This window comes from Gekko japonicus, unplaced genomic scaffold (assembly GCF_001447785.1).
Source record: "Gekko japonicus isolate JY-2015 unplaced genomic scaffold, Gekko_japonicus_V1.1 scaffold1651, whole genome shotgun sequence".
In the NCBI taxonomy this organism is placed as follows: Eukaryota; Metazoa; Chordata; class Lepidosauria; order Squamata; family Gekkonidae; genus Gekko; species Gekko japonicus.
Window position 1 is genome coordinate 252,273 of NW_015159760.1, and position 25,372 is coordinate 277,644.

At 44.0% G+C, this 25,372-nt stretch overlaps 2 protein-coding genes across 3 annotated transcripts in view; one reads left to right on the forward strand and one right to left on the reverse strand.

Moving 5' to 3' along the window:
* Positions 1–1,279: 1,279 nt before the first annotated feature.
* On the reverse strand, positions 1,280–19,809 carry DUS4L (dihydrouridine synthase 4-like). 2 transcript variants are annotated; one of them, XM_015406073.1, is made up of 8 exons: positions 19,647–19,809; positions 19,110–19,192; positions 17,534–17,664; positions 10,544–10,665; positions 4,728–4,845; positions 3,979–4,101; positions 1,886–2,112; positions 1,280–1,530 (listed from the first exon to the last, which is right to left on the reverse strand). In XM_015406073.1, exons 2-8 carry the CDS (start codon positions 19,143–19,145, stop codon positions 1,280–1,282), a joined length of 1,008 nt encoding a protein of 335 aa, XP_015261559.1. In that variant the 5' UTR covers positions 19,146–19,192; positions 19,647–19,809. The 2 variants fall into 2 exon arrangements, with proteins under 2 accessions (XP_015261559.1, XP_015261568.1); XM_015406082.1 differs by lacking the exon at positions 19,110–19,192.
* Positions 19,810–20,297: 488 nt separating this feature from the next.
* The window catches only part of CBLL1 (Cbl proto-oncogene-like 1, E3 ubiquitin protein ligase), a 12,379-nt gene continuing 7,304 nt past the window's right edge, over positions 20,298–25,372 (forward strand). Inside the window, exon 1 of the mRNA XM_015406051.1 lies at positions 20,298–20,326. Coding sequence (XP_015261537.1) covers positions 20,314–20,326 — 13 coding nt within the window. The 5' untranslated portion in view covers positions 20,298–20,313. The remainder of the gene's footprint in view (positions 20,327–25,372) is intronic.

A 25,372-nucleotide genomic window follows, 5' to 3' on the forward strand; every position in this document is an offset into this window, starting at 1 on the left:
TGACTTCTTTTGGAATAATTAGTCCCTAAGGGATAATGAGTTCATTTAACACATAGTACTTCTGGATAGGAAAACCACACCCTTGGTTGCTGAATACGAGACAGGTTATTGTTTCTAAATCTACTAAAAGCCCATTTTATGCTGAAAAAATAATGGTGCATATTCAAAACTACTGTATGTACACTATTTATCCCTGAACACATTTTAACTACCTACTTTTAAAAACAGCTGTTTACAGATACAATCAGGATTCTGCTAAGGAACATCTGCATGGCCCTTTTGAGTACAGAATGATTCCACATCCATTTATATCAGGGGTGTCAAACATGTGGCCCGGGGGCTACATCAGACCCCCGGAGGGCTTCTGTCAGGCCCACAGTGGCACTGGCTGTCTTCTGCTGCTTCTTCCAGTTCTGCTGCTGCTGTTGCATCATCGTAGGTTTGCAGCTTACAGATACACACCTGAACAGTATACTCAAGATTGCAACAGCACAGACATTTTGATGCAATAATTAAAAGCAATAAACAAAATATTGCAAGTGTGCTAATGTTTTACGCATGTTTTTATTTTAAGTAAAAAAAACCCTTTGTGTTTGTGTCCTTTATAACGTTTATATCTCCGCTACCTGACATTACATTTTATGACACACATGGCCCGGCCCAACACGGTCAAATCCGGCCCTCATAACAAATGAGTTCGACACCCCTGATCTATATGACTGATGAGAGCAAGTGTGGGCCCACGCAGTCCATATGCTAGATACTTGATACAAGTGCAGGTGTATGCAATAACATTTCCTGCGGTATTAACTGTGTGCTCATCACCAAATTGAGAGGCATCTGTAGTGACTCACTCAGAACTGACTGCAGTAGCAATGACTCTGGAATCAATCCAGAACAATTGTTGTTTACAATACCAGTCTGTCTTACCTATGCCCAATTGAAATGAATGCAAGCTATGTAAGAGAAATAGTTGGTGACCAATTCCTATACTTGTAGGGATTTGATACTAGTCTTCTTAAACATGTCCAACACTGCTAATGCATGTTTTATTCTGCTGGTCCATGACCATAATAAATTATTGACTGACATGTCCAACACTGAATCTCATTAAAGCATCACAATTAAGAATGTGTTAAACTTTGTGAATACAAATGTTCGAGACATCCAGAGAAGAGAAATTTGAAATTTCATTTCATATATATTATATTAAAAACTTGCTCTTACAAAGCTGTTTTAGAACAAAAGTACAATTATCACACAAGTAAAAAAAACCCTGTTACTGCAGTCCATAGTTTTCTCTAAGGTAGTCTACAACAGCAGATGTGCTTGATAAAACATTGAAAATTTTCTTTTCTTGCTTTGAAGTAATTCTTTCCATCATGTACATCAAATGGTGATGAAAGCACATAAAAGGAGTCCCATGTTCAAGAGCAATATTAACCCAGTCCTGGATGCACTTTAGAGGTGTTTCTTCATATCCTGCAAACATGGCTGGATTGGCTAAGAGCCCCCTAGCAACCATGACACCTATACAATGGAAACAAATAATTTCTTTAAATTAACACATATATTAAAGCTTTGTGTTGTACCCTTTTATTATTTATTTACTGCCTTTTTCACTGAGACTCACAACGGATTACAGAATTTGGAACTCAGTGTAATAGAGACCACTGTAATACATACAATAAACAAAACAATAACACTGGATTATACAATAAAAACAATGAAGTAAATTTTATAATACATCAAACCCATGTAGTTTCAAATTTCATTTCTCAAGGCCAACTAAAGTTTAATGCTAGAGATAAGATATGCATGCACAATTTGCATTTCTCATTATGGAGGAGCGAGTGGGAGAGCTCAGCCTAAGGTTTGTCCTTACCGTCTGCTCCTGTTATTTGATGAACATTCTCCACATCTTTAAAAGATTTCATGTCACCATTGGCCACAACTGGTACAGACACACTTTGCTTGATTATTTTAATTGCATCATAGTGAACCGGCTGATGCCTCTCTTCTGCATTTCTCCCATGGACTGTAATCCAGGATACTCCAGCTGCTTCAGCTTTTTGACAGAGGTCTACAGTTCTCTGTAAGTCATTGTGAATCCTAATATTCCGAGCAATGGAAACAATTCAGTAAGTACTATCTGAACTGCATGAAAATTAAGTGCGGATTTAAGAACCACAGCAAAAGTAGAAAAAAATATATTGGTAGAACATATTCCAGATTTTCTTCAAAAGGTAATTTTATTTATTACCCTCATCCATCAGATATCATCTGTAAGAATTGGGGAAAGCATGCATTGTCCGCAACCGAGACGAAGTTAGTTGTGCCCAGGGCCCCCACAGATTTCAGTGATAATGTCAGTTTGTGTGGCAGCATACCCTTCTGCACACAGACCAATAAATCCTAAAACTGATCAAAAAGCAGATGAAATGCCATCTTCTCTCTAAACTGCATTCAGGGATAAAGGAACTAGCTATAAGAACAAGAACCTGCTATAGGGACATGTTCCTTCCTCCCACTCCCAACTCCTGGGGAAGCAAGTTCCCTCTTCCATGCAAATGTGGTACCACATCATGGTTAAAAACGCTGCTAATGAAGGTCAGCACCAATCAATGCTCCCTCTAAGCTGTGGAGTCTTGTGAGCAAAACTTTGTGAGCTCCTGGCATTAAAGTTGTGAGCGAGCAATTTGGCTACTGCATAAATTAGTTTGCTCTGGAGCCATCCTTCCTGAGCGAAGACAAAAAATGTTTGAGCCGGAGGCTAAAAAACTGTGAGCTAGCTCACACTAACTCAGCTTAGAGGGAACACTGGCACCAATGTACCCTTTAGTCATATGATGGCAGATGACCTTTGCCCTCTACTACTGGACTAATAGTTCACTGGCCATGTAGCAGATAAGAATTTTTTAGGAACTTATCTACATTTGTTCCTGTTGCACAGAGGGCTTTGTTTTTGGTAAAGGGTTGTCATACAAATATTGACAATCCTACCCACAGTTAGCACGATATAGAGCCAAGCATGGTGCAGTGGCTTGTGTTGGACCAGGATCTGGGAGACCCAGGTTGGAATTCCACTCATGCCATGGAAGCTTCCTTGGCTGACCTTGCGCCAGTCACATACTTTCAGCCTAATCTGCCTCACCAGGTGTTGTGAGGATAACATGGGGGAGAGGAAAACGATGTAAGCCACTTTGGGTCCCCATTGGGAGAAAGGCGGGATATAAAATAAATAAATAAAGATAACTTGGGGTGTTCAAAATGTACAAATCCCTATAAACTATTTTTAAGGCCTGTTTGGTTTATTCTTTTGTTATCAGCCGCCCAGAGTGGATCCAAACAGGCAACATATAAATTTCTAATATATGGTGTCACCAGTTACGTGGCTCACGCCAGGGGTGGAGTATGAGAGGGGGGAAATGCCCTGGGAAAAGGAACCCCCTTCCAAGGAGCAAGGGAGAAAGAACGTGCCCCACCAGCCCCACATAGCTTGACTGGTGTTTCCTTTGCTGTGCAAGCTTGGTAGGGTTGTTATGGGGCGAGGGCTGCCCCTCGCTTGGGGCTGGGGTGGCAGCTTTCCATCAGCCCACCAAGATTTTTCCTGGGGGACTTAACGGCCAATCCACCCTTGGATCATACATACAATTGAACTAACTGGTAATTTTGATAAACTTTACATAGCTAATGACCTTACCCTAAAATGTGGACATTTCCATCTGAAATACTGTTGCATAGTCCCTGCAATACCTGGAAACAGTTGAGTACTGATGCAGCACAACTTAAACTTTAAACAGATTAGATACAGAAGCTTTAAAACAAGGCTTACTCTTCTAAAATGACCCTCTGTAACAAGAAACCTCTTGGATGTACAAACCACCTTCAGAAGGATTTTAATTTTATCTTGTTTTGGCCTTTAATTAGTCACATATAGTGTTATTCTTTTTGGGGGGAGGTAATGTCAGAACTTACCTGATCTTTACAGATACTGAAAACATAGGGTTTTCCACCTGGTTTCTTACTTGTTTCACCATCTCTTGCACCGCTTCTGGTCTGTTTATTAAGCAAGCGCCATAACCCTCTGCCATAGCCCATCTTGAATGAAGGAAAACAAGATATTTTTAATTTTTCCTTTTAAACTTCTAAATGAATTCGTTTTTCCAGGAAGCAAATCATCACCTGATTAAACAAGATTTCCTGGAAATCTAAAGTAATTGTCTATCCTGTTAGTTATAAAGTTCATTCTTAATAAGCCAGTTCAGGATATGATGGAACTCAAAGATCAAGGAACTTGGAAGCCCCTTGGCTGTGAGGAAAGGTTAATTGTTTGAAGCACTTTAGTTCAGAAGAAAAAAGCTAAGAAGGACATGAAAGAGGTTTATAAAATCATTCATGATGCAGAAAAAGTGGCTAGGGAGATTTTTGTTCTCCCTCTTCTATAACATTAATCCCTGATGTAAATAAATCCCCAACAGATTCGCAAATCAGGCATTCAGTACCCAAAACAACAAAAAATATAAGATAAACTTCCTATTGAGGACCACCCTAGCCCATCAGAGGTTCCAAATGTCTGTGAGTCTAAAGTGAATAACCATTCAACTACACAAAAGGTGTAAAAAACTACACAATGGCTGCCCATTGCTGGATATTAAAGAACAGGCAGGATATGCACAGTGTCCTGAATATTTTCATACACTGTCCAAAATTCATTGAAACATTACCTTTGTGGACAGCCGCAGTTTATGTCTATGCCATCTGCAAAAGGACTGACGATACAGGCAGCGTCTGCTAGAACTTGTGCTTCTTTCGCGGCAAACTGAACTATCAGAGGGTGATCGCCTGACAAAACAGAGGGCATTTGTGTAATGGATGGAAACAAAATGCACCCAACATATTACATCTGTTATTTTCTCAAAACTGGATTCCATGTTTCAAAATGTATATTCAAGAAGGGAAATAAATGATTTACCACTTTATCAGCCTTTTATCATATCCTGTACTCCAAACCAGAATTTTGTTTCCTTTTCAGAACAGAAATAAATGCCTTTGAAATAAATATCAGTGGTCCCTGCCACACGGCAGAATAAAACACGTGCAAAGTGCGGCTATTCAGAGCCGCACCAAAAGAAACACGCGGCGGCGGGATCACATAGTTCTCCTGAGCCGCCGCACCGTTGCTCTCCGGCACGATCAGATGCCGGGGAGGAAGCCACCGACTGGAGACCAAGACAGCTGGCTGCGCATGCATGCGCATGTGCAGTTTGGCCAGGAGCCTCGGATGCGCCGGAAGAAGGACGCGCCGGCGATCCCACGGCCGCGCTTGATGCAGCCTTTCTGGTAAGTCCACCTCTGTAGGTGGTTTCTTTTAGCTACGGATTTTCGGCCTGAAGGGCCACATCGGGGACGGGTGCGCAACGCTTCCCAGATGTTGCGGTGGGATCGCGTCCATTTGCTGCGCCCCCGATCCAGCCCTCTTCCGGCCCTAAACCTCCTGTGTGACCGGGGCCAGTACTTAGTATTTAATGTGGCAGTCTGAAGGCTCTAAAGTGCTTCCTGTACAATGACTTGCAGTTCTTTCCTTCCCATACTGCAGGTGGGGGGGCTTAAAATTCAGAAATAATGACTTCCCTAAGAACACCTAGAGACCATACGTTAAGGGAGAGATTTGAGCCAGGGACATCCTCATCCACAGCTCAGTCTCTTAACCACTGTGCCATACCAAAATAAAGACTGGGGAAGGATTACACTTGGGGGCATAATCCTCCAGCAGTGATGCGGTGAGCATTCCCATTTCACATCTTTTCTGAAAGCTGCCAAGACCCAGAAATCTGCATACATATGTACGGTATAGAGATGTAACATTTCCAGAAATTTTGAAGCCATGGGAGGAAAACTCTCCCCCAGCATTTTGGGACAAATGGAAATATATGCAGTATTCCCTTCCTATTGAACCTAAACTAATTTAACACTTTAACAATACAAAATGCATCATTTATAACTTCCTGAGGATATAAAATTACAGTATTTGACATATTTATGGAATTTAAACATTATAAATGCCTTAGTGTTCTATAAGCAAAATTGCAAATATATCCAATACTTGAGAGAAAAGTGCACCCAATGCTACCTTAGCACATGTACCTCAAATTTTGCTATCTGGTTAGAGAGAGCTCAGTTCTCAGCAAGACTTTCAGAGTTTTCCTCTGAGGCTTTAGTGCAGTTTCTACCCCCTTCCTTCTGATCTTTTTCCCTCCAGCAAGATAGGCCAATCTGGAAGTAACATCATCATGTTGCAACATTGCCAGTGACACTCTGTGAACATGTTGAAACCGTTTAGTGAGCAGGAGGTGGTGCTGACCATGACTAGGAGGGAGGAAGGAGATGAGGAGCTGGGTGATGGCCTGTTAGATATTCTGGTTCACTTTTCAGAACCTGCCCGGGGTGGGGTGGGGGAGCTGGTGTGGCCAGCAAATATGTCATTTCAGGACAAGGAAAGAATCCTTTCAGTTTTGCATCAGTTTGAGGATATTTTTAGGAAGGAGCAAGGGAGAACAGCTTTGGCTAGACGTGATAGACACAGGATCTCATGGGCCTATCCGGTGCCCCCTTTACAGAGTAAATGGTAAGGTGCTGGCAGATGTCTGGAAGGAGGTGGAGGAGAAGTTGAGGTTGGGAATGATACAGTCCTTGTTAAGCCCATGGGCAGGTCCTGTTGTTCTAGTAGCCAAACACAATGGCTTGATTAGGTTTTGTGTAGACTATGGTGTAGACTAGGGCTGCAGTGGCTCAGAGGTTAAGTCCCTTCCATAATCTTTTTATTAATTTTCAAAGTAGACATAACAAAATAATCACATATTTTTAACACATCCATAATAATTAGCATACAGTCAATATTATATTATTCGTTTTATCCCTCTATTAATTTAACATCACACATTTCCTATATTTTCACATAACTCCCACAAAAGAAATTATTCTATTAACTTTATTAAGTTATCAAAAGTCTTCCTACGGAGCTATATTTAAAATACAAAGTACCTAGACATTTATAAGCCATTTAATTGAAGATAGACTGATAAATTAAAACCAGTCTAGATCTAATTATTCTCACCTGATCTATATCTCTTATATCATTATTAACAAGATCTCATTTGTTATCAAGTCTATTCATATTCAGCAATCCCTCCAAGAGACAAAGAAGACCCTCATTTACTCCCTCTTTTATATTTCCAATTTTAGTCATTCTTGATCGTTTCCATCCCCCTCTTAACAAAAAAAGAAATCGAGAAAACAAGACACACAAATAAATTCATATCTGACATTAAAAAAATTATATCATGAAAATGAAGAACATGAACACTAAAGGGCAGAGATGATTGTGGAAGATTCAAGAATTCAGCATAAAGACAGAACATATTGCGGGACGCCACAATGTAGTTGCAGACTGGAAGGACACAGACTGTTAGGGTAGACATATTTCTGTGTGGTGTTATTTGCTGTAGGACTGGTATGTGCATTCGCTATCGTGAAACAAACTATCTTGTACATGTATTATGACTTACTTGTTTGGATTTCACCACAGGGCTCTCTTCTGAAAAGAGATACCCTTCTGCTGGAATCTTTGGGGGAAGGGAAGAAATGTATTTTCTCCTGGAGGGAGGTTGGCAGGCCAAAGGAGACTGCCTCTCCCGATTTCCCCCTTCTCTGTATTTTAAAGATGTGAATCTTTTCCTTTCCAAATAGCAGGAAGGCAGTCTCAATGGCTTGCTAGTTCACAGCCATAGTTATGCTAATGACCCTGCTGACAAAGTCAACTGAGGGATTTGGTGTTAGGAATCTCCAGGTGCCTCCTGGAGATTTCCCAGATTGCCTTCCTAAAGGGCTCCCAGGATGCACCTGCATGCCCCAGGATGCACCTGGGTTTCCCACGGTCCATCTGTGTGACCTGGGTGGAGCAGGTCAAAAGAGGTGGAGAGAGTGATGTAAAGTGGGTGGAGACAGAGAATGAACAAAACTTCCCTGCAAGGGGAAGGTGGTCTGTTTTTCCTTGGGATGCTGAACTGAGCAGACCTCTGCTCTGCAAGCCAGCAGACATCTTTGACCATGCTGTTGGCTTGGCTGTCTGTTGGGAGCTTGAAGTAATGGGACACCTTTAGAAAATCTTGTACATCTGTCAGATTATTTGCGCCTGCTCTACTTTAGCATCTAACTAGGGCATGTGTATCGCAGGGACAGAAAGAATGTGTTTATTCCCAATTTCTTTGTCTCCATTTGCTGATCTGGTGCTGTACTAAAAGTATGCTTGTGAACTTTTCCATTTTTTAATTAATAAATATTTTAATCTTTGACTTTGTTAGTGTTCTCTGTGCCACATTGTTCCCCAGCCGCTTGGACATACTAGTATTGGGCATGGGGGATACACAGGTAGGAGGGAAGCAGTAAAGGCACCTATTGCCAACCCTCCAGGGAGCCCCAAAGAAGTAATTTGGTCTCTGTGGTAACCAGGTGCTGGGTTGCAGGAGACCAGAGGCAGGACCTCAGGTGGAGAAGGGGAGACAGGAGTCTGTTCCTCCTGGCGGGAAGACCCCAAAAGGACAGTGGTGGCAGCACAACCCTAGTGGAAGGAAGTGGAATGGTACCCTCCCGGAATTGGCACCAGCCAAGAAGGGGTCAGGCAGAACAGGATCTGTAAGTTAGAGCAGGCCTGTTCCATCACACTCTGGTTTTTCAGCAAAAACTCTCCAGTAGAAGCCGTTTTTACCATAGAGTTTTTGCTCAAGTACCAGCATCACTGCGATGGCACAATGTGATGACATCACTTCCAGTATATGCCATTAACGACATCATCACATTGCCAGCAATGTAGTCTACACTTCCCTCCTGCTCCTGGTAAGTCTCCCCCTCCCCCCCAGTTGCCAGAAGGGACCTACCATCCTAACCACAAAGGAAGAGTCAGATGAAAAGGACAACAGAAGGCTACAGTTGAGAAGCAACAAAAGCCCTGCATGCTCCCCTCATGAAGATTAGGTATCCTAGATGCAGAAAAACATCTTGGATTTAAGAGCTGTGTATGCCTCCAGCATACCTTGTCTTTAAAACCATTTCACTCATTCTCAAAGACAAAACATTTCATAGGAGTTTGTTTTTGTTTTTTCTAAGTCCTTTAAAATTATTTTCATGACTTTCCCCTTTTTTCTGGGCATTCACTCCTCTAATAGGGTACAAGGATCATGGAATACTGCTGCTGCTTCTGCTGGTATGTGTCCTAAGGCTCAGCACAAGGTGATGGTCCAAGGCCAGACCTACCAATATAGTAGACTGGGGTGGGTAGACCTGTTCTCCAGAGGCCAGGGTTACCAATATAGTGGAAAGGGGGTGGGTGAAATTTGACTTGATTTTGTTTTCTCATATAATGTTTAAATTATTCTTAAAATATAGTTTAAATATAATTTAAAATAATTTATTCTGAGATTTTTACAAGGTTATGGAAGTAATCTAAAAAACTAATTTACGTGATAGTCTGTATACTCGCTCACAACTTGAATGCTACTAGCTTTAAGAACATAAGAACATAAGAGATGCCAATGTTGGATCAGGCCAAAGGCCCATCCAGTCCAACACTCTGTATCATACAGTGGCCAGAAATACCAGTGCCATCAGGAGGTCCACCAGTGGGGCCAGGACATTAGAAGCCCTCCCACTATTGACTCCCCCAAAGTGGAACGTATGCAAGTTTTTTTCTCAAGCTTTTTTCATTCATGAGGTAGAATTTCTGCTCACAACACTGTGGAGCTTAGAGGGAACATTGGTAGCTATGCCTAGAGTTTAGACTAAACTGAAGGAATTAGACAGGGACATCAGAAGTGCTGGTGGCACAGCAGGGATCTGGATTGTGTTGCTCTGCTTTGATTATTTTCCTCCTGGCTAAAATAGGGGGAGGAAGGTGGAAGACATTTCATTGTCTTCTTATAGGTGAATGAGACCTGCACCGAGCTTCTGTTCCTTATCTGTTTGTAGCTATTTAAGCCTGGGTATGGCCAGAGGAACAAACCTTTCCCAAGTGCTGAAGGGGTGTTGGCTTGTGACTTTTTTCCTGTGACCTTGAGTCAGCTAAACTAGAGAAACGATCATCAGCCTAGACTGTTGCAATGTCATATTGGATACATTTTTGTTTATTTGTTTAGCTTGTATTATTGCATTTATTTTATAAATTGTTTTTGGGCCCCAGAGAGGAAGAAAAACAGACTAGGTGAACAGTAGGTTAACTCCCAACTTTGGGAGATGTGTTTGAAGCCTAAGGACTAGGGTGAGTTCTTGGCAGTTATGTGCAGAAATCACTGCTAGCCTACCCTCATAAGGATGCCTTAACCCCAAAAGATTGTGGTTGTGATGCAAGCAAACAGTGCAGCTGGTGTGGGCCTGTGAGGAATATGCTTCTTTTATACTTGCTATGGGATTAAATAATACAGAAAGGAGCTAGGATCTCTGCATTGCATTTTATAAACTTAAAAATCCAACAGAATGCAAAGAAACTTACCCTGATTTGTTGTGAATTCACTGTGCCTGGCTTTCACAGATCTGACAAAATCAGCTGCTATTATCATTGGAGTGTAGCACAGGTCACAGTTATATTTCCTGACTAAAGTTCTGAACGCCAGTCTGAAAAGACAGTAACATTTGAGATTCTTTTTACAAAAAAATCAAAAGCACGGTTTTTGTAGCTTTGTTCTGAACACTAAGTATAACAGGATGACTTTATATATTAACAAAATACATTAACAAATTAACAAAATTTTCTTTCAGATTCCTTTCTTTAATTGCCACCAAGAAAATATTAACCACTCTGGATTTTTAATTCTTTCATTAAAGAATGCTATCATGAAACCAGGTTCTGTAGAAAACTCCCCTATTTATCCAAACCATTCACTAGCCAGTATGCATGAAGAACATAAGCTTCAGTTCACCTAGGCGTTTTTCTGCATGTAAGCTCCACGGAGCAGACTTTGCTGTAAGTAGGGTAAGCCCAGTACGGTGGCAGTCAACACAGAGCTGGAGCCAGGCATCCATCATACTTTGACATGGTTCCCAAGACCTCCCTCCATCCCTCCTAAAAAGCAATTAGAAGCTACAAGACACATAGGTAAAGGTAAAGGTAAAGGTTCTCTTGCTCGAAAGCCAGTCGAATCCGAATCTAGGGTTGCGGTGCTCATCTCCGTTTCAAAGCCGAAGAGCCAGCGCTGTCCGAAGACATTTCCGTGGTCATGTGGCCGGCAGGACTAAACACCAAGGCGCACGGAACGCTGACACATACCCATCCATTATTCCTGTGACCATATTCCACACTGATTAAAATGAACACCTTCATTAAACTGTTCATATTATAAATGCTCTGTAGCCAGCTACAAAACACAGTTCTCCGGTGGTCCAGGAGTGGGACAGTCCTTCATCCTGGGATTAGGCTCCTCCTCCGGAAGCAGGGTCGGTCTCATTGATTGATCCAGCTGGGGGAGGGGCCTGTCCCCTGGGGCTGTCCCAGTCTTACCGGCCCTGCCATGCAAGCAGGAAGGTACTTGGCTGGCTCTCTGAGCCAGTAATCCAGCAAGAAAGAAGAAGATAGGAGAGGTCTCCCAGTGGGGCCATTCAGGCTGTGGTCGGCACAAAAAAAAAATGGTCCAGGAGCCTCTTTAAACTCGAGCCACAGTCGGCGGCGCAGGAGAGGGCCAGTGGCACCGGGAGACCCCTAGTAGCTGCGACCCTGCTACTGACTCCCGCAGGACTCTCTCCCCCCTCGGACTGGAGAGTCCTCCCCCCTTAGAGGATTAGAAGCAGGGAGTCCACGAGGTGGCCGGGGTTGAGTCGCTCATCAGGCAAAGCCCCAAGACGTGAGGATCTGGTGCAGCACAGAGAGTTGCAGCCGGGGAGACCACCCCACTGAACTGCAATAAGTTACCGCTGGTTACTGGGGGCATTGGGCGACTTTGGGGGGGGGGAAAGGAGGCAGGAAGTCAATCCCACCATTCCCCCCTGGTGAAAGGTAGACCCCCAGAGGCAGCTTTGCTAGGGATTGCAATTCCCTCTCTCGAGCCATCATAGTCTCCCCGGGTTCCTCGAACAGAAGGGAGACCCGGGGGAAAGGGGGGTGGAAAGACACCGACCATGTGAGCTAAGCCTGGGATACAGTGTGGCCTGATTGCTTTTGAGATGGGATTCCACCAAGGAAGACCAGTTCCTGTGTGTGTGGGGGGGAGGCCAACACCCCAGCTCTATCCCTAGCCTGGAATCCTGGTGGGCTGCAGCTGGTCTGAGTAGACATTTTGGTCTGATTCAGTTTAGGGCAGTTGTAGGTGCTCACAACCTCACGCCTTAACACCCTATAGGTTCTCCCTATGAAGCCCATTTCTTCTAAGGGGAGACCTTGGGAGAGCTGAGTCATAGCACTGGGCAGATTAGTGAGAAAGGGGCGGGGAAAACAGAATGGTGGTATGATTCCCACCACTCATAATAGGTTTCGCTTTCACTTACAAAGTGTCTAATTTGTTCAAAATGGAGGACAGATCTGGCCCATCTAGCTCACAGAGCCAGGGGAGCCAGGGCAGTGAATTTGAATTCCCCAGGCAATCTGTTTCATTGTCCATGCAAGAGTCCTTGGACATGGATTTATCATGGGAAGACGCTAAAACCAATTTATTTCAGTGGTTAAAATTGGAGATGAGAAAAGAAATTAGGGAAATGATACAGAAAGCTAAAGAGCCTGATGACACAAGATCAGGCAGGAACAGGTAACAGAAAAAATCTCACTCCAGAAAGAGAAAGGCGTCCAGCAGTGCCTCTATTTCACCACCTCGCTCAAAGAAGGATAGGCAACCCCAATCTCCTTTGAGGGAAGGTAGTTCTTTGCTGGATTTTAAAAGGGAAGATTCAGAGTCCTCCATGATTTCCTCTGACAAAGAGGAAGAGCAACTGTCTGAGGAAGAGGAAGAAGTGGTACCCACCACACAAATTAGACTCTTTCCTCAGGAACTGTATGCGCGTCTTCTTCCCAGTCTTGAGAACCTTAGAACTTTCTCCAAAATCTAAAAAATTAGATGACGCAGATCCAGAATTCCAATCAGGATCAGGGAAGTTAATGCCAAAATTCTCTGTGACTCAAGCTGGCCTCCCATTCCTGGCATCTTTCTTCAATAACATGAAAGCAGAGTGGGAACATCCCACTAGACCCAAGGCTACTAACCACGTTTTCTCCAAGTTTTACTCTCTTATTCTAGAAGTCACTAAGAGAATCAAGTTGCTAGTAGTGGATGATACAGTCACTAGCTTGGCCTCCATGTCAGTCCTCCCTATGGAAGCAGATGGCTTACCCAAGGAACAATGCAACAGTCGTATAGAACAGGCCCTGCGAAGGGACTTTGAAGCCTCATCTTGGCCAACTCCATGTTTGTAAGGGCTGCCTACACGTGGGCATCTGACCTGGCCTCAGCAGAAAGCACTATTCCTAAGGAGATGACCTAAAGAAAATAGCATTAGCTACAGCGTTTGCAGTAGACGCCACTCTAGATGCCCTACAGCAGTCAATGAGGGCCATGGCTTGTAGTGTGGCTTCTAGGAGGCATAGTTGGCTCAGATATTGGGACGTCGATGTGTCGGCCCAGACCGAGGTGGCAGTGATTCCTTTCAAAGGAGTCAATCTATTTGGAGATAGCTTAGATAAGTATCTAATAGAAAACAAGGATAAAAAGAAGGTCCTTCCTTCAAAGAAGAAAGTCTTTAAAACCCAGAAAAGATACCAGTCCTTTCAAGACAACAAGAAAGCAAATCGTCCAAGTTACACCAGATCATCAAAAGGAAAATGGCAAAGCAGATCCCGAGACAACAAGCCTTCCTTTTCACATAAAGGTGACCAAAGAAAAGAAACAGCAAAAAAGGACCCACTTCAGCATGACTATGCCAGCTGGATGAAAACTCAGGGAACAGGGGGCCGTTTGCAGTCTTTTGCACATCATCGGCGGGAGACGGTGAGCGATCAATGGGTACTGGAAACAGTTGCCAATGGTTATTACCTGGAATTCAACAGCATTCCCCACAAACGTTTTGTACAGATACCTTGGAATCAGTCTGAAGAGAAACACAGATTACTCATGGGAGCCATTCAGAACCTCCTGGATATAGGAACGATAGAAAGGGTCCCAGAGGCTCAAATGAAACAGGGTGTATATTCAGTGTGCTTCATCATACCGAAAAACAACGGGGAGGTCAGGACCATACTCGATCTGAAATGGCTGAACAAACATGTCAGAACAAAGTTCAGAATGGAGACTTTATGGTCCATACTATCGGCTATTCAGAAGAAGGGTTTCTTGACGTCCATAGATCTATCCAAGGTCTATTGACACATACTGATAAGGAACTCACACCGAAAATTCCTCCATTTTGCATACAACGGACGTAATTTCCAATACAGAGCTCTGCCGTTCGGCTTAAAATCTTCTCCCCGAGTATTCAGAAAGGTCCTAGTGGCACTAATAGCCCACCTTCAGCTGAAAGGGGTGTCTCCCTTTCCGTTCTTGGACAACATTTTGATCAAAGCACCCTCCTTTCAGGGGAGTGTGGAAGCGTCAAACAGGACGGTGCAAATTCTCACAGAACACAGTTTTGATATAAACATGGAGACGAGCAACCTGCAGCCCACCCAAGTCTTGGTACACCTGGGAGTGCAAGTAGACACCAAGAAAGACAGAGTGTAAATCTCTCAAGAAAGACAACAGAAGATCAGAACCATGATCTCAGAAGTGCTGGGCAGGCCCAAAGTGGAAGTGATGGAATTGGCCAGGTTGCTGGGTATGATGGTTTCATACCAAGATATAGTCCAATGGTCCAGATTCCATGCAAGGCCACTTCAACGGTGTCTTCTGCCCTTTCAGAATGTCATCACAAAAAAGGGATGCTAGCTGATTTGACGACTGCAGACTCTCCGATACCAGCTACAATGGTGGTTGGAGGCCTCTCGGTTTGTAGAGGGGTCTCAGATCAGGGAGCCAAGGCAAGTAGTGATGACCACAGATGAGAGTCTCCTGGGATGGGGGGCACACTCGCAAGGCACTATGATACAAGGACTGTGGTCCCAGGAAAAGAAAAATACCAACTTTCTGGCACTCAGGGCCATCAGGCTGGGCTTTCTGAACTTCAGGGAGCTGCTCCTGGAGCAATACGTGTTGGTGCAGATGGAGAACACAACGGTCAAAGCATATGTGAACAGGCAAGGAGGGACGAGAGTGCAGTCCCTACACAAGGAGGCGAGCAAACTGATCAGGTGGGCAGAAACACACCTGCAGTCAATAAAAGCGGTTCACGTGGTAGGCAAAGACAATGTCCTAGTGGATTGGCTAAGCAGAACTTGACTGGACCAATCAGAATGGAGATTATGCCCGACGGTTTTCCGCCAGATCAGCAACAGGTTTGGGATGATGGAGGTAGACCTGTTTGCGACGAGCCAGAATCGTCAGCTGCAAAAGGAGGACCAGGCAATAGGAATAGATGCACTAAATTGTGACTGGCCAAGTCTGTACGCTTTTCCACCGATTCACCTGATCCCCAGGGTGATCCAGAAATTGCAGGAACAAAAGGTGGAGGTGATGATGGTGATACCCTTTTGGCCCAGGAGGGTGTGGCTCCAAGACCTCCTAGCTCTTTCAATGACCAAGCCATGGCGGCTTCCGGTTCAGGATAATCTGTTAACACAAGAGGGGAACCTACACCCCTGGCCGGCTCTATTAAACCTCACTGCTTGGAGGCTGAGTGGCAACAGTTAGAGGAGATGGGATATTCCAGCAGGGTTGTAAACACCATGCTAGTGTCCAGGAAGGGGTCCACCAATAGGTCATATAATTCTACCTGGCAGGTTTTTCAATCATAGTGTAGAAAGAAGAAGGTGGAACCCCTAAAAGCTTCAGTCAGGGTCATGCTGCTTTTCCTCCAGGATGGATTGGACAAGGGGCTTAGTGCCAATACACTAAAGAGACAGGTAGCGGCCATAACAGCCGTCAGGGGTTCCAAGAATGGCAAGTCACTGACAAAACATCCCCATGTTAAAAGATTTTTTAAGGGGGATCATGCTACTTAAACCACCTCCCATAGACTGCATTCCTACATGGAACCTTAATGTGGTGCTGAAAGCATTGTGTACACCTCCCTTTGAACCTTTGGCATACTGCCCTCTGTGAGAAATACCGCTGAATGTTGGCCAGAAGGGTGTTGGAGCTGAGGGCTCTGTTGGTGAACAAGGAGCTCTGTATTTTTCATAATGACAGGGTGGTCCTACGCCCGGACCCAGCCTTTATCCCAAAAGTCAATTCAGTTTTTCACAAATCGGAACAGGTCATACCGCCATCTTTTTGTCAGAATCCAAAACATGATAGGGAGAGGGAATGGTATTGCTTGGATGTCCATAGGGCATCGAACTATTATATTGACAGGACCCAGCAGTATCGACAATCTGAGATGCTGTTCGTGTCTTTTAGGGAGGCGGCTAGGGGGCGGCAGGTCTCTTCAGCTACCCTCAGCAGGTGGATTCAGGATTGCATTGTCTTAGCCTACAAGGCAAAATGACTTGTACCCCCTGAAGGAATAACCGCTCACTCAGGGGGGTGGCCACCTCAGTCACCGTATAGGTCCTTCCCCTCCTTGGAGGTGGTCTGCGGGGCGGCCACCTGGAAGTCAGTGCATTCTTTCACACAACACTATAGAATAGATAAGCTGGCTTCCACTGAGGCAGCCTTTGGCCACAGAGTGCTGCAACACACCCTGTAGATCTGGAAGCTGAGAGACCCTCCTGTGGGGCACACTGCTTTTCTATGTCCCAGGAGGAAGGACTGTCCCACCGGAGAATGGAAGATTTGTATTCACTTACCATGAAGCTTCCTTTCTCAGTGGTCCTGGAGAGGGACAGTCTGGCTCACCCAGATTTGGGAAATGAGCCGCTTCTAGATACACAGGGTAATGATACTGTCGAGGGAAATTCCTTGGGGAGTTTCAGAGAGGAGGCTGATGTAGAATAGTTATGTTCCCTTCAGCCTTTGCTCCTGGTTCAATGAAGAAGGGGAAGTTGTTCAAATAGTTCAGTTTTGTGTAGACTAATGCTGTTCGACGAGTGTATTCTTTTAGTTCTGAAGGGCTGTGTGGGAGTTCATGTCTTGGAGACGACTGGGACAGCCCCAGGGGACAGGCCCCTCCCCCAGCTGGATCAATCAAGGAGACCGACCCTGCTTCCAGAGGAGGAGCCTAATCACAGGACGAAGGACTGTCCCACTCCAAGACCACCGAGAAAGGAAGCTTCATGGTAAATGAATACAAATCTTCCATTACTGCCATTACTTAGAGCTTGTAACTCAACCTTCATGTCTATAATTCTACAAAAAAAATCAAACTAAATACAATCCACCAATTTAAGAAGATTTACTTTGGCTGAAGTCACTCTAGAGAAGTGAATGCAGGTGGGGTGATAATCAGGATGTAACTAATAAACAGAACTTACTTTGAGTATCTTACCATCGGAGCACATATTTTCACAATATTCCCAGACTGAAACAAGTTGACTGGACTTCTGAGCTGATGTTGTGGAGTATATTCAGATTTACCAGTCATATATATATTATCTGGCCAAATCTATAAAACAGCACCATCATCGAGTTAATTTAAATTGCAGAAAAAACTCTCTTTTGTCAATTGCAATGAATGGATCTTTGCTATATAGGATGTATGAAAAAATAAACAGGAGAGTCAAGGGGTCCTTAAGTCCATTGAAAGTATACGGTGAAATATAATTACATAAAACTCTAATCAGAAGAAATACAAGGACAATTCACCAGCTATACTAAGTTAGGTAATGCCTGTAAAGGGTGGGGAACCCCAGGTTTTGCCCCCACTTCTGGACTTGAGATTTCTTACACAGGTGGTGGCACTCCTCTGCCATTATAGTCATTCTCTGTATCTTTGTTGATTAGATATGGATTTTACATTCCCTCTGTACTTTCACAAAACCTGATGTTTATTTTTTCCAGATTCCTACACAAATATCCACATTGTGAGGATGCACTCAGTGCACCTAAAGAAATGAACTCTAGTCCACATAAGTTTATCCTGGGTTTGGGGTTTTTTGGCTTTAAAGTGGTACAAGATTTCTGTTGTATATTTACCTGGTGGAATGAGCTCCCAGAAGAGATCCAGGCACTGCGGGACTTGGTGCAGTTCCGCAGGGCCTGTAAAACGGAGCTCTTCTGCCAGGTTTTCGAGTAGGAGCCGCCGCCGCCACCATCATTACGCCATTATCATTATGTCATCATCGTTACCAGCATTCTATCTACGCCCCCCTCATTAGTCCCGCAAATTGACCATCTTCAGAGCGGGGACTATTGGGGGTGCGAGACGTGCCTGGCAGAGATCAACGCTATGTGGACGTATATTGTTGCTGCTATATTTATTGTTATTACTGTTGTTTGTTGCTAATAATTTTAGAATCCCATCTTGAACTTTTATAGTTAATTAATTCTGGAGCACCGTAAAGTAAATTTTAGTGAATTGTATTTATTTATTGTATTTTATACTATTCTGTACTGTTTTAATGTTTTAACTTGGGCATTCGTGCCCCTTGTGAGCCACCCTGAGCCTTCGGGGAGGGCGAGGTATAAATTTAAAGATAAATAAATAAATAAATAAAATATTTATAATTTTAAAAAGCAGCTTGGAATATCCCTTTCCCCTTCAATATCTGCTTCTAAAGTTGTTCCAAACTTCAAAGCTCAACAGAAACCACAGATAGTGTCAAAATAATCCCAACTTTATTGGGACCCTGCCCCTTAGCACAGCCACAATATTTAAAAATCCATATGCATCCAAGTCTGGATTTCCCATACCACTGGACACTACATGGGGAGGGGTCAAAAAAGGTGAAGGTCTCCCCTCAGATTAAAAAAAAATTCTAAAACGACACACATCCCCCTACAACCAGGGATTCCATTTCAATTTCAAAGAACGTTAGTGGGCAGCAGAGTATTTCATTAACCAAACCTGGCTGGATTAAGTTATTTTCAACGGGGTAGGAAGGGACGTACTGCGCCTTCAGGGAGCTCCAGTGACATTTCTGTCATTCTTCAGGGCAGGGAGCATGGGCAGCTGTTCATAATGGGAACGGCTTCTGAGAATAGATGCAAATCAGTAAATGGACAAATCAGTACACATTGTCCCCCATCTAATATTTCCCTCTCTAGAGCAGTTTTGTCCCACTCTCCTTGGGGCTCACGGCAGAATGCACGATTTTCCCTTTCTGTCTTCACAATAACAAAGTTAGGGTGAAAGAAAGAGGTCATCCAGTGGTAGAGTGGAAATTTAATCCTGGATCTCCCAGATCCTAGTTCAGTAGTCTAACCACCATGCGACACGAACCCCTTCTTTTGTTTTCACAACTTTATGAGGTCACACAGCAAGCTTGATAGCTGTGAACCCGAGTCTCCTAGACTCGATTTCCACACTAAAACCACTGCACGAAACTGCCCTATCCCTTAGCAGCCGAAAGACACAAGAATCGGAGCAGTGAGAGGCTCAGATCTAATAAAAAGCTTGTGAGCCCCTCGCTCTGCATAGAAACTTACGAAATCACGTGCCTCCATCATCTATACTGGGAACGCTATTTCTTCCCTCTGGACCTCTGATCCTCCCATAATCCAAAAACCTCATAGCACGAGGGTAAATACAAGCAAAGGAGAATCATAGAGATAGAATTTAGCTAGAGTGATCTAGAGCCCGTGCTTCCAATCAAAATGAAAAGCCCGTGACGTTCCATAGTGCTTCTCTAGCCCTTAGCATCTCTATCTGTCTGTATCTGTATTAACGGCCACAGTCTGTTCCCCGCTTGGCCACAAGGGCCCATACGTATTGCGTCAACAGACGTCTCTGCGGTTTGTCGCTTCCTCTAGGAGGGACCGGTTGAAGCGTGATTACGTCATGGACCGTGAAGTATTTGCGTGAAGGACAGTAAAGCATTATGGGAAATGTAGGTTGGGTGTCCCTTCTTTTCCTCACAACCCTTCAGCCGTTGTGAATGACAAGAAATGTAGTCCGATAGTGCGCGCCTCTGTGCGTGTGTCTCTCATATACATCGCATTGTTCTAACTACCCCACCTTCAACGGCGACAATAACGCGTGGGTTCGCCACCCCTCTCCCTCACGCCCCACCCCCTCTTCCTCATGGTCTGTTTCTGGGTCCCGCCCATTCCGTAGCGCCGTGACTTCCTGTCCCAGAATGCCCTGCGCCGAATCATGGACCACAATGGTGAGCGGGGGGTGGGTGGGGAGCTGCATTTATAGCCTCGCGCCGTCGCTCCGCTCCCCCTCCGCCCGCCGCCGCGACCCTGGGATCGGAGACGGACGCGGGGATGGGAACACCTTTGCCTTATGTTGGTGGGCGGGGAGGCCGTTGGGGAACCTGCGGCCTAGCGCGCGGACAGACGACAGCGGAGGGGATGTGAAGCCGCCGGAGACGGAGTGCGCTCGGCGTTTGGCCGTCACTCTGTTTGATGTAGTGGTTAGAGTTTTTCAGCCTAGGGACTGGGTTTGGATCCCCACGCAAGACATGATGCTCGTTGAGTGATCTGGCCAGTAATTCTCTCAGCGTAGTCTACCTCATAGGGTTGTAGCGAGGACAAAACCTGAACTCCAGTAAAAAGGTGATAGAAACTTGGATGCCCCCAGTGGGTTGGCTTCAGTGGTGCCCACGAGCCTTCCAAAGGGCTTGGAAGGAGCCAGTTTGGTGTAGTGGTTAGGAGCGTGGACTCTAATCTGGAAGAACCGGGTTTGATTCCCCACTCCTCCACATGCAGCTGCTGGTGTGACCTTGGGTCAGTTACAAGTTGTTTCAGAGCTATTCTCTCAGGAGCACTTCTCAAAAGAGGTCTCTCAGCCGCACCTTCCTCAAAGGGTACCTGTTGTGGGGAAGGGAAGGGGATTGTAAGCCGCTCTGAGAAGTGAAGGGCGAGGTATAAATCCAATCTCTTCTTCATGTTCCTTGGGGACAAGTTTCAGTTGCTGTTGTTTCCCTTGCTTTTTCCTCTGTTAGGAATTTCAGCCCTGTGGATAATGGAGCATCTTGGATCCACTCAGTGTTTTGCCGGGGCTGCCCCCTCAGGCTCTCTGCTCTCTTTCTGTGTCATAATGTGGGATCCTTGGTGAAGATTTGATGATTGTAGTGGGGAACACAGAGACTGAGATTTTCCCCTGAGGTGTCACATCCCTCGAGGGCTCTTTGATCAGGCAAACATGCAAGTGCAGAGGACACTTTTTTGTAGCATTTCTGAAAGACATGAAATGACTGCTATTTAGATTTTGTGTGTGTGTGTTCGACTGCAGTATGGGATTCTAGATCAGTGGCAGACAATCCCTTACATTCATACTGAACGTCTTGCCCCAAGCTGTTTAGCTTGATATGCAGAGCTAGTTCTTCAGCCATGAACATGAGGTGAGCCTCTGACACATCTGCAGAACCACCAGGGCTTAGTTATGTCCCACTGAATCTGGTCAACAATACTCTCATCTTTCTTCTTCCCATTCATTTGCCAGCAAACAAACATCTTCACAGGTAGAATTTCTGTGGGCAGGAGGTTGGCACTTGGTCCGAAAAAGGTTGCCTGCTGCTGTTCTAGTGTTAATTGGAGGGCCTGCAGATGGATGAATGTCTCCCCCCCCTCCATATTTTGTGGTTATGCATTTGTGTAAAATTCCTTTAAAGAATCAAGCATGGCTGATCGGATTTCTTCACAGATTGATTAAGAGAAGGGGAATAATCTAAAGCTGTATTGCATAGTACAAGTCTGTAAGCCTGTGGGCAAGGGCTTGGCCTTTGAAAGAGAGAGAGGGAGAGATACGCTTCCTTATGGTGGGTGCTTTATAAAGAATGAATTATTACCAGGTGTAATGTAGCCATAGTGTGAAACAACCTCGCATCTGCGTTTTATATTATAAGCACTGAAGTGACCTCATCTTTAAAAAAGCAACTAGTATTAACCCTGACAATGCTTGATTTATCATGCTGTTCATCCACTCTTGAAACCTCAGTAGTCTGTCTTGCCAGTTGTCTTGGTGTTTACTGAAAAGAATAAAGGCTTTTACTCTTGCCTGTGAATTCCACTTCAGTGACGTGCAAATATCTGTGACTAAAAGTTATCCAGTCTTTCCCCCTGTTTAGTCAGTGTTCCTTATTCCTTCATAAGCTTCCATATTAAAGCATCTGATCTATGGCTAGCTTCTGTTAGCTAGCAGCGTCTGACCAGTCTTGTGCCTGCTAAAAGGGTTAGTGGCAGTATGCATTTGGGAATTGTACAGAATCAAAAGTGCAATGTGGAAATGTAATGGTTAAATTGGAGGAGAGGAGAATGATATAAGCAGCTTTGGGTCCCCATTGGGCAGAAAAGGTAGGTATAAGAAGTAAATAAAATAGAGCCTAAAATTCTTAATTTTGGGCCACGGGAAATAAAGTAGGTGCATTAAAATGTGTAGCTGTTTTTAGTGTAGTTGATTACTCTTTTAGCACAGAAGTGAAGACTCAGGTTTTGACAAATCTCTGCCACTCAGTCCTGAAACTGTTATTGTAGATTTGAGCGCTGAAATCATCATGTGTGAGATAAACATCAAAGGTGTAATCTCAGAAATGGGACAGCATAAACATACTGACACTGTTGTAGTTAGCACTGAATTTAAGGGTGATTACTTTTGAGTAAACACGTTTGATTGTACACTTGTTTGATTGAGGCCACCAGAATATACCAGAACACTAGTCACATAAGAGAAATCTAAATACAGGTTTTCAGGTACTTTTATTTAGAATCTTAGGAAGAATGCTTTCTCACATATAGCATTAAACATGCTGGACTAGGAATGCCCCATAAGTGATCCTCCACTAATGTTCATGCAGAAAATATGGGAATTATGTTCATATTATAGACATATGCAAATTAGCTCCAACTTTGAAGCAGCTCAGTCCTAAGAAGAGTTCAGGCGGAAATCCTTCTGGCCTCTGGGATTGCAGCCTTATGTATGTTTGCATTATGTGAATGTTATAATTGGTCAGTTATAATATTTTAGTCTTGACTGTCATGCAGTTAAACCACAGATTAGCCCCTGTTTCAAATATGTGTTATTTATTTTCTAACTGCACTATAAATTTCAGTTGTAGAACTAACACTGGAGCATTTTTAATACACCAGAAGCTGTTGTATTTCTCCTGTTCAGTTTTCTCCTGTCCAAAAACAGTTGCTCATTATACAGAGAAATGTGCAATAAAAATATGAATTTCTCCTTTTCAAGAGCCAGTGTGGGATAGTGGTTAGAGTGTCGGACTAGGATTGGGGAGAACCAGGCTCAAGTCCCCACTCTGCCATGGAAGCTTGCCGGGTGACCTTGGGCCAGTTACATGATTTCAGCCTAATTTACAGAGTTATTGGTGAGGATAAAATGGAAGAGAGGAGAACCACATATGACCTTTTGAGTCCCCAGTGGGTGAAGGACAAGGTATAAATGAAGTAAATACATAAACACTCATGCAAGAACCTACAGTGCTATAATAGTTTCTGTCACTAGACTTCAGTGGAAGAGAATTGCTGTGTCCATTCATTCTAAATAGTTCTGTTGGTAAGATTTCCATTAATTTCTTTAAAATGCTATTCTGGGATTTTGTAAAAAAAACATTCATTTGACTTTAATCTAAGATCAGTGTTATTTGTCATAATTTCCAGCTGCAAGTGTGACTGTTATGCATAGACAGGAGCAACGTTGTTGGATATTATATAGAATTTCCAAAGCCAGTCAGTCATGCTTTATGGGCTACATATATTTTTGTGAAGGGCTGGAAAGAGCTGAGAGATTCACCTATGTTCCTGGAGCATCGGTTTGGACTTTTCTATATACTTAACTTTTCCTAATTCAGTTCTCTGAAGGAACTAATACAAATCTAGTTTTTCTGGGCTGCAACAGAGAATGAGTTCCTTCAACAAGTCTAAATGTGTCTCTCGGGTTGGAACCAGGCTAAATTTTTCATGGAATGGAATTTGGGATAGAACTTTCCCTCTCAGTGCAGAACAGTGATCTCCTGCGGGATAGGGGACTCTGAGAACTAACGGGAAAGGACATTGCCAGTTTAGTCTTAACTGGTTTCCTGCAAATAGGTAAAGGTAAAGGTTCCCTTGCTCGAAAGCCATTCGAATCCGACTCTAGGGTTGCGGTGCTCATCTCCGTTTCAAAGCCGAAGAGCCAGCGCTGTCCGAAGATGTTTCCGTGGTCACGTGGCCGACATGACTAAACACCAAGGCGCACGGAACGCTGTTACCTTCCCACCAAAGTGGTACCTATTTATCTACTTGCAGTTTCTTGCTTTCGAACTGCTAGGTTGGCAGGAGCTGGAACTAGAGATGGGAGCTCACTCCATCATGCGGCACCCGGGTCTCGAACTGCTGAACTACTGACCTTCCACAGCCTGCAGTTCAGCGTCTTAACCACTTGAGCCACCGCAGCTTCCTGCAAATAGGGATGCATTAATAAGAGAATGGACTGGTTACACGTTGCTTGTGTTAGTTGTTCTCTGTAGGTCATATATCAGCTCCAACACAGTCTTTGTCTACCAGAGCTATAGAGCAGCTTCAGATTCGCTGTGATGCTTTTGGAAAATCTGAACTGACGTTTAAAAAGAAGGTTTACATCTTTCTGGGGTGGGGAAGGAAATATTAGATGTCTCTTGAGGTTGCATCCAGCCATCTTTTTTTGTTAATCTTGCCCAATTCTCCTCTTCACTTAATCCTCCATTCTGCATGATTTTTGTCCATGCAGCTCTCATGATCTCCAATATAACTTTTCAGATGGTCAGAGGCTTCTCCCCCTTTTTCTCCAGTGAAAAAATTGGTTGCATCCAGCCCTCACTGAGCTTTTCAGGGTTCTTTGGGCAAAGGAACCTTGTAAAATTAGATGTTAAAGGCATCGCCTCAGCTTCTATAAGTCCTACTCTGTATAATATATTTTGCAGAGCAATGTAACAGAAAAAGATTGGACGCTGCCCCAGAGAGCTTACAATGGAAATTTCAGGAATGAGAAAGACACCTGGTAGGAGGGGCTGGAACGAGTGCTAGCAAATGCAGTGGTGTGATGATGAAGAAGGAATTAAGTCAATGACTGTGGAAAAGGAGAATTTGAGGAAAGGGCGAAAGTGAACATAGAAACTACGATTTCACACAAGGAGGAGTGACGGCTAGAGCATTAGACTATGACAAGAAGTGGGACCCGCGATAATCACGGGGAGGGGGGTTTTCCCCGCAGCTCCAGGGTGGCTCATCTGCTG

Excerpts from the sequence above, each read along its gene's own strand:
- DUS4L (XM_015406073.1), bottom strand. The coding sequence starts at position 19,145 with ATGACAGAAATGTCACTGGAGCTCCCTGAAGGCGCA. Across the intron at positions 17,665-19,109 it reads TGGAGCTCCCTGAAGGCGCA|ATTTGGCCAGATAATATATA; the intron begins GTACGTCCCTTC and ends GCTGTTTTATAG. Across the intron at positions 4,846-10,543 it reads TGAATTCACAACAAATCAGG|GCGATCACCCTCTGATAGTT; the intron begins GTAAGTTTCTTT and ends CTGTTTTGTCAG.